The sequence below is a fragment of the Nicotiana attenuata genome, unplaced genomic scaffold, assembly GCF_001879085.1.
Source record: "Nicotiana attenuata strain UT unplaced genomic scaffold, NIATTr2, whole genome shotgun sequence".
NCBI lineage: Eukaryota > Viridiplantae > Streptophyta > Magnoliopsida > Solanales > Solanaceae > Nicotiana > Nicotiana attenuata.
The window spans coordinates 799,204-815,121 of NW_017670375.1; the positions used below are offsets into that span (position 1 = coordinate 799,204).

Below are 15,918 nucleotides of genomic sequence, written 5' to 3' on the forward strand. Positions count from 1 at the left end.
TTTGACTTTTCCAGAAGAGGGAATTTTGTTTGGTACCCAAAAACAATTGTTGCAGAGGAAATTGGCACGACATTCAAATATAATGAGATTTCGCTGGCTAATGCATCTCAAGGACATCTTTCGTTGATTGATCTTGCAATCGTGGATGAAGAACAAGAAAGAATGTGGGGTATGGGTAAAAACGTGGGTGAGGGGTAAGGAGAGAGAAACGTGAGATATATGAATACCTTTAATTAAGGAGTAAAAACTGCCCATTAATTAGATATGGATACCTTTAATTAAGGAGTAAAAATAGCCCATTAATTAGACCCTTAATTAAGCATGGTATAGGATTGGTAATTTGATATACTAAGTGTAATTTACTCAAACCTTAAACATGTAGGGTAAAAAGGTTTCCTATGTGGTATAGGAATGTAAAAATTCCTTTTAAAATTTACCCCAGATTGTGTAGTTTACTCTCAATTATCGGCGACCTGGGCTTAAGCCCAAATTCCTCATAATGGGCTGGATGAAAAAGCAAAAGAAAAAGAAAAAGCCCAAATTGAGATCAGCTTCTTGCTTAAATTCCTGTCAAACCCTAAGCTGCTAACTTGCTACTCGGCCATATCTTTCTCCAGCAGCGAGCTCCTCACGTTGGCGTTCTCTGACGGAATCAAATGGTTAGATATTCTTTCCTGTCTTTCTAATTTTTAAATGGTGAACCACACTTTTAGTGAATCGGATTATCATATTGTGTTTACTTACTGCATGTATCTTCTTCTCAAAGTTGTGATTATATGGATTAACAAGTAAGAATCAATTTACTGTTATTTACTAAAAGAACCGATGTTTTTGTGGTGAGCAGGGGATAGATCTGAAAGCGGGAGGTAAGAGCAAGAAGACGAAGCGCACGGCGCCTAAGTCTGACGATGTTTACTTGAAACTCCTTGTCAAGGTTTGATCCCTCACACTTTCTCTATTGTTTTCCCCCTCAAATGTTGTCAAATGTTTGACTAGTGGATTTTGTTGTATGTTAATAGCTTTACCGATTTTTGGTGCGGAGGACCGGAAGCAAGTTCAATGCTGTGATTCTTAAGCGGCTATTTATGAGCAAGACAAACAAACCACCTCTTTCCCTTTCGAGGTTGATTTCTTATGCCAAAGGAAAGGTGCATCTCTTCTCCTTTTGCGTGTATGTGTTGGCGTTCAAATTCATTTTATGGACTGAAGTTGATATTTTTTGATGTTATGTTTTAGGAGGATAAGATTGCCGTCATTGTTGGTACCATTACGGATGACGTTAGGGCTTATGATGTTCCGACACTGAAGGTGTGTGCTTTAAGGTTCACAAAAACTGCAAGGGCAAGGATTGAGAAGGCTGGTGGAGAGTGTTTGACATTTGATCAGCTTGCTCTTAGGGCCCCACTTGGTCAGAACACGGTATTGAATCTTAACCTTATCGCTCTTTTATCTTCTGACTGTAAATTTCTATCAAGTTTCAGTTAAGCTAAAAAGGTAGTTAAGTTTTGATGTCATTACTAGTGTTCAGATATTGATGCACTATAGTCTCCTTAGATTGATCAATATAGCTGCGTTGTTCATTGCACATAGTTCTTCTTGGGAATCTTGATATGATTCCGAAGATTTTATCTGTGCATAGAGAAAACCTAAAAGAATCCTATCTGCTTGAGCCTTTTCCTAGTTGAATCCATGGAGTTGCGCTCCAATGTTATAGGATAACATCTCTCTTACTTTTCGATTTATTTTTTATCTCTTTTGGGAGACAAACTTTGGGGAAGGCTTTCCTCATGAAATTTTCCGGACAAGGAGAAATGTTATGCAATGCAAACAGTTGCTTTATTTAAGGAATAAGGCAACTGTTCGACTTCTTTAATTTAATTGCATCAATCTGGGTTGTGTACGACTTGTAAAAAAAACTGAGTTCTGAATTATATATGGTTTGTTTCCCCTGTTTCTTTAGATGTGACTTTGACAATTTTCACATTATACAATTTTGGGTCTATTAAGAGTTTCCGACGAGCTTATCTTGATTTTATTAGGCCTGAGAATGTCTCAAATTATTATATAGTAATAGTTATTCAAAAAGATGTTAATTTTGATGATGGGGAATGTTCATCTTGATTCTATAAGATTGCCTATTTCATGTGACTTGATATAGAAGCGTTTGCATGAATTACATAGGTATCAAGAAGAAAACTGCTATATGTTCAGATATAGTAAAATCCGTGAGTTAAAATTGGCAAAAAATGGGGCTAACAAAATTGAATCTTGAAGAAGCTGTATGTGCATGTTGCAACTTGACCATTGTATTACCCAAGCATCAGGATTTCTAATTTTACATTACATACTGGAGTAGGTGCTGATTTTGAAAATCCATGCAACAGAGAAAGACGTGTGATGTGCTCCCAAATAATTTTCTTTTGTGTTCATTTGATTTTTGAATTGGTCAAGTGTCTTTGATTCTAAATAATTTGCTATGTCACTTAATACTAAAACTGTTAATTGCATTTAAAAGTTATGTACCAGCAGAAACTTTTTAATTCTTTTTGGATGCAACAAAGACGTAAATCTAATTTGCCCTGATAAGGTGCTTATAGAGTATAAGGCCGTGCAAGCATCAAAATTTTGAACTTTATATGGTTGGTTGTTGATTGTGAAAATTCATGCAACTCATAAAATGCATGGTACACTTTCTTGCGTGCATGTTATGTGCTTAAATTGTGCAAGTTTGATTGTATGCTTAGTGGCTACGAATGCATTATAGTATCCATGCATTCCACGTTGGAAGAGGAAGTATAAGAAAACACCAAGCCAGCTACTTCGGCTTGTTTCGTGTCTCCTGTCATACCTGGCAGATGGACATAAGTTCTTGTGTTCTAAAAATGAAGAGTCATCACTGTCTCCTCATGATTACTGAAATGACTTCAATGTCAATCTACGAAGTTGTGTGTTAATATTAGTATGTCTATGTACAGCTTCTCCTCAGAGGTCCTAAGAATGCTCGTGAAGCAGTGAAGCACTTTGGTCCAGCACCTGGTGTTCCACACAGCCACACCAAACCATATGTGCGTTCAAAGGGAAGAAAGTTTGAGAGGGCACGTGGAAGAAGAAAGAGCAGGGGTTACAAAGTTTAAGTTGATTTTCATTTGTACTGTCAGGTTGGCTTAAGCAATTATTGCAGCAATAGAGATTTTGAAGACTAGTATCCAGTTTTGGAATTTGCTTATGTTTACTTATTTTTTAGGATATTTTAATCCTATGAACATCCAATTTTGCTGCTTCAATTTAGATTTAGGGTGTGATTTGAGAATCGAACTCGACTGCTTTTGGTTAATGCCTAGTCTTGATTTGAGTTGTCTGTGGCTGAAAGTCCACGCTGCTGGAACACAAGGGTAATTTCTCGTAACTTTATTGTTCTTAATGAGTGGAAAATCTTCCAAGAGAATATATTAAGCCTGATACCCTATGTCCCTACCAGTCAAATTGACCAATTTCAGGAGCAAAATTTGAGCTTAATCGTTTCCGGTAGATACTAATTGAAAGGTAACATTACTAGTATAAAATAATCAAGGTGAAGGAATTTTAATGGGCACATCTGATACTGTTGTGATTGCAGAGAGCAACTATTCTGTTCAAGATTGCAATACCTCTACTCTTTCATTGTTCTCTAGCTTGTTCAAGTATTTTGATTATACCTAAAATTCCGTCCTCTCGAATGTTAAATAACTTGAAGTTGGGTGAATTATCTCTCTTCCCTGTTGCAAGGGGTTTGCGCTGTTTGATCTAGGCCTGTGCATGGATCGGATCGGATTTAGCAAATTTCGGATCGGATTTTGGATTTCGGATTCTAGAAAATGCAATCGGAATCCGATCCGAATTAATATCGGGTCAAATCGGATTTTAAATTTTGGATCGGATCGAATTTTTGGATTTCGGATTGGATTATTATGCCTTAAAGTTGCGAACTCATATGTATATTTTCTTTGTAAAAGAGGTAAATACAGCAAGAAAAATTCATGTTTTTTGTAATTATAAGAGTACTATGGTGCCAATATAGCTAAATCCATCCATTGTAAAGGTAATAATTTGGAGGAAAATGTAAAGGAAGTACTAATTATCTGAAATTAGTTTAGTATTTATACATGCCCTAATAATTTCGGGTTACAGATCGGATCGGGTCGAATTAAAATTATACCAATCCGAATCCGAAATTTTAATAAACAATATTCGAAATCCGATCCAATCTGAAATTCGAAATCCGAATGAATTGGTTCAGATTTCGAATATCCGATCCAAATGAGCAGCCCTAGTTTGAACCCTACGTCGAATCCGCCAAGAACCATATGACCACAAATTAGAGTATTTGGCAGGATAGAAGTCATTGAAAATGTTTTCCATTAAAATTATTTTTGTAACCAAATTTTTTTTCCGGAAAACATGTTAGTTATTAATAATAAATATTAGCAAATATTAGCACTTCTGTTACTTTTTGAAAATTCTATATTTTATGGATAATTGAATTATTACAGTGCTCTTGGATGGAAAAAGCATAACTATTGCAATTCTTCTTTTTTCTTTGGCTGGAGAAAGCATAATTCTTATGCTATATTCTTATCACCCTTTGGTTTTTGAATCAAATGAACCAAGTTATTTAGTAGTTCTAACGTGTATGCCGCTATTATTTTACTTGAACATTACAAGTTAATACCCATTCGGAAGGTTTCTTTCATAGCGTCAATTCTAAAACTCAAACGATTGCCTGACAGCAACTACGAAATGAGCAGTTTCGCATTGGACACAATAACCGACCAAACAAAACCGAAAATCAACGAACCGAAGTTTCAAATACCGAACCAATCGAATTTATATTAGTTCGGTTATCGGTATAACAAATCAATAACCGAAAATCGAACAAACCAAACCAAACTTCTTGCAAACCGCACCGCACCGGCCGATGCACCACCCTAATTATTTCCCAATGCTGATGGTAATTTTCCTTGAAAAACATTTTTTATAGTTGCGGAGCCAAGAGTAGGGGGCGGAGCCAAGAGTAAGGAAGGCAAGCCGTCAAATCTAGTCGGACTTGGATTTTAATAACTTAAAGCAATTTTACAACTCCTTTGTTACTAAACTATTATCTTCGGTTATATTAAGAGAATTTAACAGTTTATATATAATTAAATTTTCTTCTTACACTAATTGTTATATTTTCTCAACAATGAGAATCAATAGAACCCCCTTCCTAACGCGTACCTTCGCCTCTATTTCTGGTAGGGGTGTACATGGACCGGGTTGGTTCGGTTTCTATCAAAACCAAATCAAACCAATTATATCGGTTTGGATTGGTTCAGTTTTGTCGGATTTTTCGGGTTTTCGGGTTTTTTTGTTACATGAATATTATTTCAATCTTACGTTATTAAAATTATAGATAAAGCTTTGATAAGTGAATATATGTTTAGTAAATATGGAAAAAATTGACAAACATATGATCTATTAAAATATTCTAATGGGAGAAATTTTTTAGTAACACATGATAGTTATTTTCTTAGTCGTCTAACAATAATTTTTCGTTAATTTACGCTTTCAAGGTTAATACATGAGAGGATCCCAAATATTTCTATATTTTCTAAAGAAAAATCACTACAAAGTCTTAAAAATATAAATAAAATTTATATATTTATATGTCGGTTTGGTTCGGGTTTTTTTACTCAATACCAAACCAAGTCAAACCAAATCTAGTCGGGGTTTTTAATCGGTTTGGTTTGGTTTGGTTTTTCGGTTTGGTGCGGTTTTCCGGTTCGATTTGAACAACCCTAATTTCTGGTAACTAAGTAATTACTAGCTTTACTACATTATATATTTTTGTTGATGAAGCTACTATTTTCTAGCCGCTTCCGTTTGCTACGTACAGAACGAAATCATGTTGAGGAAACTTTTGCTTAATTATGTGCTTCATCGTATGAAATCATGGAGTTGCAACTTGCATAATGAGCATAAGATTTTAGCTAATTAATAGAAAATATAAAGTACATTTCGGTAATCAAAAGCCAACTATGACAGATAATCTCATAAAATACAGTGGTTACGTGTGTACTACGTACTACAGATTGTATTACATGGGCGCAGGAGCACAATCAAGGGAATCTTCAGACGAAGTAGGGCCAAAAGCTGCTGAAGAAATTGGGCCATCGGCGGCAGCAGAAGCTGGGCCAAACGCAGCGCCAAAACTTACTAACACTACTAGAAATCCGGAAAAAAGCGACCACAAAAAGCGACCAGTGTTGGTCGCTTATTGGCCAAAAAGCGACCAAAAAGCGACCAAACGTGCCTGGTCGATATTAAGCTGGTCCCTTTACCTTAGGGATCAAAGTTGGTCGCTAACTCTCAAGTCAACGGACCAAATATTCCGGTAAAGACACTGGCGACCAACTTTGGTCGCTATATTATTTTAATATTATAAATTTTGCGACCAAAGTTGGTCTCATTTGTGTAAATTTCGTTTTTATTATTTATTATTAATTATAAAGTAGCGACCAACTTTGGTCTATATACGAAATATTATATTTTAAAATCTAGAAAATTGCGACCAAAGTTGGTCGCTATACTATAAATTTTTTAATTTTTTTTTAAATAAGCGACCAAAGTTGGTCGCTAAATACATGAATTAATTTTTTTATTTATTAATAAGCGACCAACCCTGGTCGCCATATTTTCAGAAATTGTTAATTTTCTGGTAAATAGCGACCAATCTTGGTCGCTTTTTGGAAAATCTGGGTTAAATAGCGACCAACCTTGGTCGCTATTTTACAGAAAATTGTTTTTTTAATAGATATGCGACCAAATAGCGACCAAAGTTGGTCGCTTTTCTTGGTATATTGCTGGCAGGAACTGCCTCTTTTGGCAGCTACACCATCTGCCAGCTTACCAAAATTCCTAAATAGGCAAATATGCCAACTACAGCAACAACAAGCAACAACAACAACAACAACAATTATAACGAACAATTGAACTTTATACTTTAAGCTAATTAGCAAACTAATAAGTTAAATGTTATTACAGAACCATTCGAAAACCAATTGTATTTGTCTAGCATAAACTAATAAGTTCAAAGATTGTTCTCTACATCATTATCATCACCGTCTGATGAACTTTCTTCACCATGACGGTATCTAGAATGGGCTATTTGTCGATGATGGGAAGAATGACCACGGGGAGGACGGGAGGAATGAGCACGGGGAAGGCGAGCCTCTGGCGATGACTCACGAGACCGGGGAATTGGAAAATTGCCAGAAGCTAGGAGAGTTCTGATCTACTCTGGCATGCCCTTGCACTGAGCTTGCATGCCAGAGTACTGCATATCTCTAAGCCTTTCTCTCTCCTTGGCGGCTTCTAGCTCGGATGTGAGCTTTGCCACAGTCTCCCGCATAGAGGAGAGGCTCTCCCCATCAAGTTGCTCAGCTTGGGAGGAAGTCCCTATTCCTTGCATTCCACACTTATAGCGATGGAATTTCTTATTAGGAAGCCCGTATACCTTCCCCCCTTTTGGACCGCCAGCAGCCTGCGTCCACATTCTCTCAGCATCCTCGTCCGATAGTTGGATTGGCGCGCCGGACTCATTAGGTGGCTGACTGCATATGAATTGCTCCACTTCAGCTGTGAAGCGACCCTATAAGAAAAATAATATGTGAATTACTATTTCCAAATTTATATAAAAGTAAATCAAAATTCTTAATAAAAAGTGAAAACTTACATGTACAGTCGAGGCTCGGCCCTCGACCCACCTTTCTTGGTCCGTCTCTTTCTTCTTCTTCACAATATGAGTCTCCTTGAAGAGCTCATCTTGGTTCTCGGACGCCCCAACTTTTTTTTCTAAAAACTCATAAATTTTAGTTAATAAACAGAATACATATACTAAGAAAATTAAAATAAATTAAGCAATTACGTACCATTCTTCGTTTTATCGTCCCTAGGCTGACCGCACCTCCATTGTGCAAGGATCCTCCCTTCTCAGATGCCGGAGCTTTCTTTCCTTTTTCGCTCTTCTCTAAGAACTCTGCTGTAAGCCATTGCCTTTGCAAATCATCCCATAAATCCTGAAGCATCCAGCCAGGCTTCTGGTTCAACTGCCTAGCTTTGGAGAAACAATGGGACAACCGCTTTCGAGCTTTATATGGAAGTTTGCAGCCACTTCCGCGCTATAGCGGTGTTCCCATGCACACTTGCTCTATATTTCAAAAGTCAAGTATTATATGGAAATATCATATTTAGATGGAAATATCATAAAAGCTATATTCGATATATTATACTTAGCTTTTATTAGCTAATAATTATTCAAAAGTTAAGTGCATTAACTGCTTATAATATAATATTAGCTAAAAGCTAATAAATGATTATACTGCTTAAAAGAATATTTATACCTTAAATTGATTGAAGATTGCCTCCTTGAGAGCGAATGGGAATTCACTCCAAGTCACATAAGGACCATCATAAAGCTTTCTGGTGGCTTTGGTGATGATCCTTGTAGTAACATTACTAGGGATGAACCTGCAACTTTATTAAAAAAAATACATTAATATCTTACTAAAACTGTACTAAACAAAAAAAGTTAAAATAACAAATAACTCTTACCCATCACCCTCAGGGACTATGATGATCCTGCCATATTCATCATAATGCACCTCCTCGTCATTAGCAACATCATTGTCCGAAGTATGTACATCGGAGGCATGTGTGGAAGGTGTAGGGGGGTCAGAGCTAGTATCTCGCAGGCGAAGGCCTGCAATAGATGGAGTCCCAGATGAAGATGGCTGCGAGCCCTGGGACTGCGAGCCCTGTGAGTGCGACACAACTGTATGGGCCGTAAGTGGATGAGACACAGATAGCTGTGACCCGAGTGGCAGTGACACGGATGGCTGTGATCCATGTTGATGTGACATGGATCGACGCGATCCATGAGCTGCTGATGGATGCGATCTATGTGGATGTGAGACAGGTGGACTGTATGTAGGTCGTACAGTCCTATGGCCCTGTGAAGAAAGACCTGGCGTCTGCACGAAGGTGTAGGGCTGGACATGCGCTGGCAGCTCAGAATAGCCCTGGGGTGGAGGCGCAGGCACAAGCATAGGCACAGGCATCTGTGAAGAGGCAGGAACGGATTGAGTAGTACCTTTTACCCTCCTCTTTTGTTTCCTAGGCTTTTCTCTACCCCGAGAACCAGTAGGATCACTGTTACCTCGACCCTTGCCTGACATCTGCATGACATAATACAAAGTTAGATTGAAACATATAAAGAAACTATCTATAACATGAGTTATTAAAGAAACCAACTTTTTAAAGCTAATCGACGTATAGTTCCTCGTCCGAGAATTCTTCTTCTTCATTAGTTTGAGCTTCATCAGTTGATTCTTCTTCCTCGTTTTCTATAATTCTTACTTCATCCATATCAACTTCTTCCAATATGTGTTCAGGATGTTCTAAATCATTTTCTAAAACTTCGTCCACTATTTGGTGAACACTGGAGATATCGTTTTGATATGCAACATCTAACACATTCTCGACTTCTACCCTACCCACAGGCTTAGTTTTTATTACAACCCACCAATCAGCCTTATTCCGCCGCAATGGATAAGGAGCATAATACACTTGCCTAACATTATGTGCAATTATGAAAGGATCATAGCGATCATACTCCCTCGTATGATTAACCTCAATTATGTTGTATTGATTGTGTACTCTTGTACCTCTTGTTGGATGTGGGTCAAACCACTTGCATCTAAAGAGTATCAATTTCTTATTTGGCCAACCTGTATATTCTAGTTCTATTATTTCTTTGAGCACACCATAATAATCAATATCTCCATCTTGGTTGCCATCACCACCTTGAACCCACACCCCACTGTTGTTGCTATTTTTATTTTTAGAGCAATCCTCTGTATGAAACTTATAACCATTCACAACGTACTTAGACATGGTTGTGACCTCAACCCCAGGTCCCCAAGATACATCTTTCAAAAATTGATTTACACCATTATTTGGATCATTTACCTACAAATCGTTAAATAAATTCATAAGTTAGCATAACTTCCAAACATTGTTTACCTACATAGTGTTAGAATACTTTAAGGAGAACCTTACAAATTGTTTGAACCACGTATCAAATCTCGTATATACAGCATCATGGCCAAATTGACCCACAAAGTGACTGTGACACATCAAATATTTTTAGTAGTTGCATTGAGATGTAATCACAGTAATTTTTAGATTTTGATAACTACTAAATCAATACTTACATGAGATATGGTACAACTTCAGGACAATTTAGCAACACGTGAAGTGTAGCTGACTTGTACTCCATATCACTCAAACTTCTCTTTGTAACATCCTTAGAACATCGGCCTGGTTGATTGAATATGGACATAGGCGGATATAATGGATCATTCCTAAGGTCGACCGTGTGCCTGTTGGGCCTATTCCTAGCACATGCCACATTACTCTCAAAATAATAAGAACAAAAATGGGCAGTTTCCTTCGCAAGATAAGCTTCGCATATAGATCCTTCAATCCTATTCCTCTGCTTAACAAATTGTTTGCATTTGCCAATTGTCCTACATAATTTCAGGTTAGCGAAGAAAATTTGTTTAAATTAAAACAGAAAATTACATCAAACCTAAAATATTACTCTCAAAGGGATACATCCATCTGCATTGAACAGGCCCTCCAAGTCGTGCCTCGTGTACAAGGTGGATTGGAAGGTGTTCCATCACATCAAAAAACCCACATGGAAATATCTTTTCCATCTTAGTAGAAGTTACACGAATGTTTTGATCCATCCGTTGTAGGTTTTCATCCCTTAATATGGAAGAACACAAGTCTTTGAAAAAAACTAATCTCTGTGATGGGTTTCCAGATTCGTTCAGGCAAACCAGAAAATGCAATAGGCACTAAGGTCTCCATGAAAACATGACAATCATGACTTTTCAAATGGCTCAACTTCCCTACCTCCATATCAACCTTTTCCCAAAATTCGACGCATAACCCTCAGGCATCTTCAACTTCGTTACCCAATCACAAATCTGCCGTCTTTCCTCCAAAGTGAATGTGTAACTTGCTTTGGGCTTGAATACCTTACCATTGTTTGCTGTCTGCAAGTATAATTCAGGCCGCCTGCAATATTCTTGTAAGTCCATTCTAGCCTTCGCATTATCCTTTGTCTTACCTTTAATATCCATCACTGTGTTGAACAAATTGTCAAAATAGTTCTTCTCAATATGCATGACATCAAGGTTGTGACGGAGTAGATTATCCTTCCAATACGGCAACTCCCAAAATATACTCTGTTTCGTCCAATTATGAGTAACACCGTATCCGGGGAATCTATAAGGTGGAACTTCAGTAACTTTACTGAAGTTCTGGACCCTCTCCCAAATTTCCTCACCTGAAAGTATCAGAGGTGGGAAATCACATTCGAATTTATTCCTTTTGAATGCATTTTTCATCCTTCTAAACTCATGATCAGGAGGCAAGAATTGACGATGACAATCAAACCATGATTGCTTTCGGCCATATTTCAAAGTGAACGCTTTACTATTTTCCATGCAGTAAGGACAAGNGTCGTTTTGAGTTCTAGCGCTCCGTTCAGCAGTCGGAGGCCATGAACAGCTTCATTTCAGGTATTATGACTTGTACGCGTGGTCGGAATTTAGTTTCGGGAAGTTCGGAGTTGAATTGGAAAGAGAATTCTCATTTCGGAAGCTTAAGTTGAAAGAATGAACTAGGATTGGAATTTGGAGTAAACGACCTCGGAATCGGGATCTGAAGGTTCCAGCAGGTTTGTATGATGATTTCGGACTTGGGCGTATGCCCAGTGCGGGTTTTGGATAACCCGGGAGCGTTTTGGCGTCTATTGTGGAAGTTAGCATTTTAGAAGAAATTTCATAAGTTTGGCTTGAAGTGCATTTCAGTGTTATCGATGTCCGTTTGGGATTCCGAGACTGGGAATAGCTCCGTATGGTGATTCTGGAGTTGGGAGAGCGATCGGAAGTGAATTCGGAGGTCCGTAGACCATTTTGAAGCCATTTGGCTAAAGATAGAAATTTGAAGGTTTTTGGAGAGTTTGACCGGGGGGTTGACTTTTGATATCGGGGTCGGAATCAAATTTCGAAAGTTGGAGTAGGTCCGTAATGTCAAATATGATTTGCGTGCAAAATTTGAGGTCAATCGGACGTGATTTGATAGGTTTAAACATCGGAAATAGAAGTTGGAAAGTTCAAAGTTCATAAAGCTTGAATCGGGGTGTAATTCATGGTTTTAGCATTGTTTGATGTGGTTTGAGGCCTCGAGCAAGTCCGTTATGTGTTTTGTGGTTGGTTGGTATGATTGGTTGGGGTCCCGGGGGCCTCGGGTGGATTCCGGGTGGTTAACGGATCGAAATTTGAAAATTTGGAAGGCTGAGTGTGCTGCTTCTGTCATAACCGCATCTGCGGTTCTTGGACCGCAGAAGCGGGACCGCAGATGCGGTCTGTAGCTCGCAGAAGCGGAAAGGGGGCAGGCCCAGGTAACCGCAGAAGCGGTTCCGCTTATGCGGCCCCCAGACCGCAGAAGCGGTCAGCCCCCTCAAGCCCGAAGCCACTGAAGCGGTTAGAAAGTCGCAGAAGCGACATCCGCAGAAGCGGAAATTGCAGCGCAGAAGCGAAAAGTGCTGAAGGCAGAGGGGTGTTTTAAAAAGTCAGATTTGGTTCATTTCACTCATTTCTCCCACTTCATTTGGCGATTTTTGGAGGGTTCAAGAGAGGATCTTCATCAACCATGCTAAGGTAAGTTTTTCCCACCCATTATGAGCTAAATACATTGACTATGTATGGATTAGGCATGAAAAATTAGTGCAACTATTGGGGTTTTGGTTGGAAACCTAGAAAATTATAAACCTTGGATTTTAGCCACGATTTTGAGTATGGAATTAGGAGAAAATTATATATTTGAGTTCCTGAGGTTATGGGTAACCTTTATCTTCGAAAAATTTCGGATTCCGGGCGCATGGGTCCGAGGGCATTTTGGTCAACTTTCCGCTCGGGGTTGGGAATTGTTATAAATTGAGTTGTAAAGTATAGTTGAGCATATATTAATGGATTTGTATGATCATTGGCTAGTTGGTGCATTGTGCGTTGGTTCAAGCCTTCGGAAGGATGTAGAATGCCGGTTATGAGTCTTCGGAGCGAGGTGAGTCTCCTTTCTAATTCTGTGAGGGGGAAATTACCCCATAGGTGAGTAAAATGGTTATGTGATCCTATTTGTGGGGGCTACGCACGCACGAGGTGACGAGAGTCCGTGCGTAGCTACTATTATGCTATTATCCGGGTAGTCTAGGACTCGAAAGCATGTTATACTTGGATTACTGTGAACTCATTGATGGTTTGAATTGTTTAGATCACCTTAAATTAGTAAAGGAATTTAAAAAGAGATTTAATAGTAATTTCCCTGAAATGTTAAAAAAGAGAAAGTTGTTTATTTGGAGGATTATCCTCGATGAGCTCTTAATTTCCTACTTGAGCATGTATTTTATGTGTGCCTGCGTCGCATGGATGATTCGCGAGCAGGATATGTGTTTATTTATGGAACGGGCCAAACGCCTCGGTGAAAATAGATGCATCTATGGTTCGTGCCGCTCGACCCTCGGCAGTGCACAGTTTATATTTCTGTTGGAGCGGGCCGTCGCCTCGGTGTGATTTGCGCATGTCTACCTGTTACTTAAATATTGCAAATGTGGAATTGGCCCTACGTGGCTTGATATAAACTGATAAGATAATAAAGAATAGACCTTGGAAGCCCTTGAGTTATTGTTGAAGGTGCTTACCTATTTTCCTGGCTTCACGATTAGAGTTTTTATGAAATTCCATGATTATTCTCACACTTATAGTCTATTGTTAATTGACCTCTAGTGAGTGTCGGAGTTGGCCATCTCGTCTCTAACCCTTCGGGATTAGGCGGGATACTCACTGAGTACACGTTGATTACGTACTCATACTACACTTCTGTGCATTTTTGTTGCACAGGTACATGATGCATTAGCAGCCTACTGGGCGCAGCAGCACGGACGATTCGGGGACTGGGTGAGTTGCAGTATGCAAGGCGGCCCGTAGCTCTTTAAAGTCCCTTTCCAGTAACTATATTTCTTTTCTGTCAATTGTATTCCGGACGGACGTTGTGTTGTATTTTATGTCATTATCAGTAGTTGCTCATGCACTTGTGACACCGGGTTTCTGAGATGGTTTTCAGTAGATCTTTGTACTAATTATTATTATTAAATTTAAATTCAAGAAAAGATCCTTATTTACGTAAAACGGAAGGGAAAACCTTAGATTTTCAAAAGTATAAAAAGAGGAAGTAATTGGTAATCTAGTTGGCTAGCCTGACAGCGGTGTCCGACGCCATCACGACCCGTAGTGGATTTGGGTCGTGACATGAAGGATGACACATAACACCAGGTGGTCTTCTATTTTCAAAGTGCCATCTCATATGAGGAGCAGAACTCATCGAAGCATATAACCTCTTTAACCTTGGTATAAGAGGTAAATAATGCATCGACTTGATAGCGACCATATTCCCACTGGAAAGCCTCTTGAAACGAGGCTTTCCGTAAAATTTACAACTGTCCAAACCTGCATCATCTTTATAATATAACATGCAACTATCTTCACAACAATCAATTCTCAATGACGAAAGTCCTAACTTAGAAACTAATCTCTTTGCCTTGTAGAAATCACCAGGTAATTCGATATCAGGGCCAACTAGTTCACGCATAAGGTCAATGAAGGAGTCCATGGCTCCTTGAGAAATATTCCAATCAGATTTCATACTTAGTAATCTAACTGCAACAGACAACTCAGAGTGCGAACTTCCGTTACATAGTGGACGACTAGCTTCCTCTAAAGCTTCATAAAAATGTTTTGCGTCATCGTTAGGAGTTTGTTCAACATTTTAGTTGGACTCAAACCCAAAGTGCATCCCAAAAGCATCCGCAACCATATCATGAATTCTAGAATCACGATTTGTATTCTCCACCGACCTACTACTTTCACCCACAACCATGTTATGAAATATCCCATGGATACCATCGATCTCTCCATGACAAGTCCACACAAAGTAATTCGCTATAAACCCCTTACTATAAAGATGAACCTTAACTTCCTCCGGTTTTTCAAACTTCATACAGTCGCACCTAACACAAGGGCACCTAATTACTCCTTCATTTATGTATGGCGGAAGTGACATTGCGTGTCTAATAAATTCATCAACCCCTTCTACAAAATCCTCCCGCAATCCCCGCCGATTAGGATAATTTCTATTGTACATCCAAGTACGATGTTCCATCTATAAATAAAGCAAGAACAAATTAATTTAGATATAATGTATTCTTATTTAGGACAATGTATTTACAAGTACTCTTATTTAGGTATTGCTAATGTATGAATTGTTTCTTTTCACAATTTAACTCAATATAAATAAATACAAGAACTAAAGGATCATAATTTCTACCTTAATTTCATAAATCTAATGTAGTTCAAACCAAAAACCCTAATACTAAATAAACAAAAATTCTGAAAAATTACATAAAATTATATAGCAAAAATTAAAAATTAAAAAGCAAGAAGGTAGATTACTAACCTTGGTAGATTAAAAGGAGGATTAAAACAGTGGTGGAAAGGGGCGGGAGACAGCAGCTTCGGCGACAGTGGTAGCGGCGGTAGCAGTTCCGGCGACAGTAGCAAGGGGTGGGGGGATTGATTTGTGTAAGGGAATATGTGGAGAGAGAGTTTGGGAAATTTTTTGGTAAGAAAATAACATTTTGGTAGGGCAACCCGATTTTGACTCTGGATTAAAACATAGCGACCAACTTTGGTCGCTATTCTTGGTAGCAAATAG

General features: G+C 38.5%; 1 protein-coding gene across 1 annotated transcript; it reads left to right on the plus strand.

The window, feature by feature from the left end:
• Nucleotides 1–548: 548 nt before the first annotated feature.
• LOC109238576 (60S ribosomal protein L18-2-like) lies at nt 549–3,406 on the plus strand. Its single transcript, XM_019405062.1, has 5 exons — nt 549–659; nt 845–934; nt 1,020–1,148; nt 1,237–1,419; nt 2,976–3,406. The coding sequence occupies exons 1-5, from the start codon at nt 657–659 to the stop codon at nt 3,132–3,134; spliced, it is 564 nt and encodes a 187-aa protein (XP_019260607.1). The 5' UTR covers nt 549–656; the 3' UTR covers nt 3,135–3,406.
• The last annotated feature ends 12,512 nt before the right edge of the window (nt 3,407–15,918 follow it).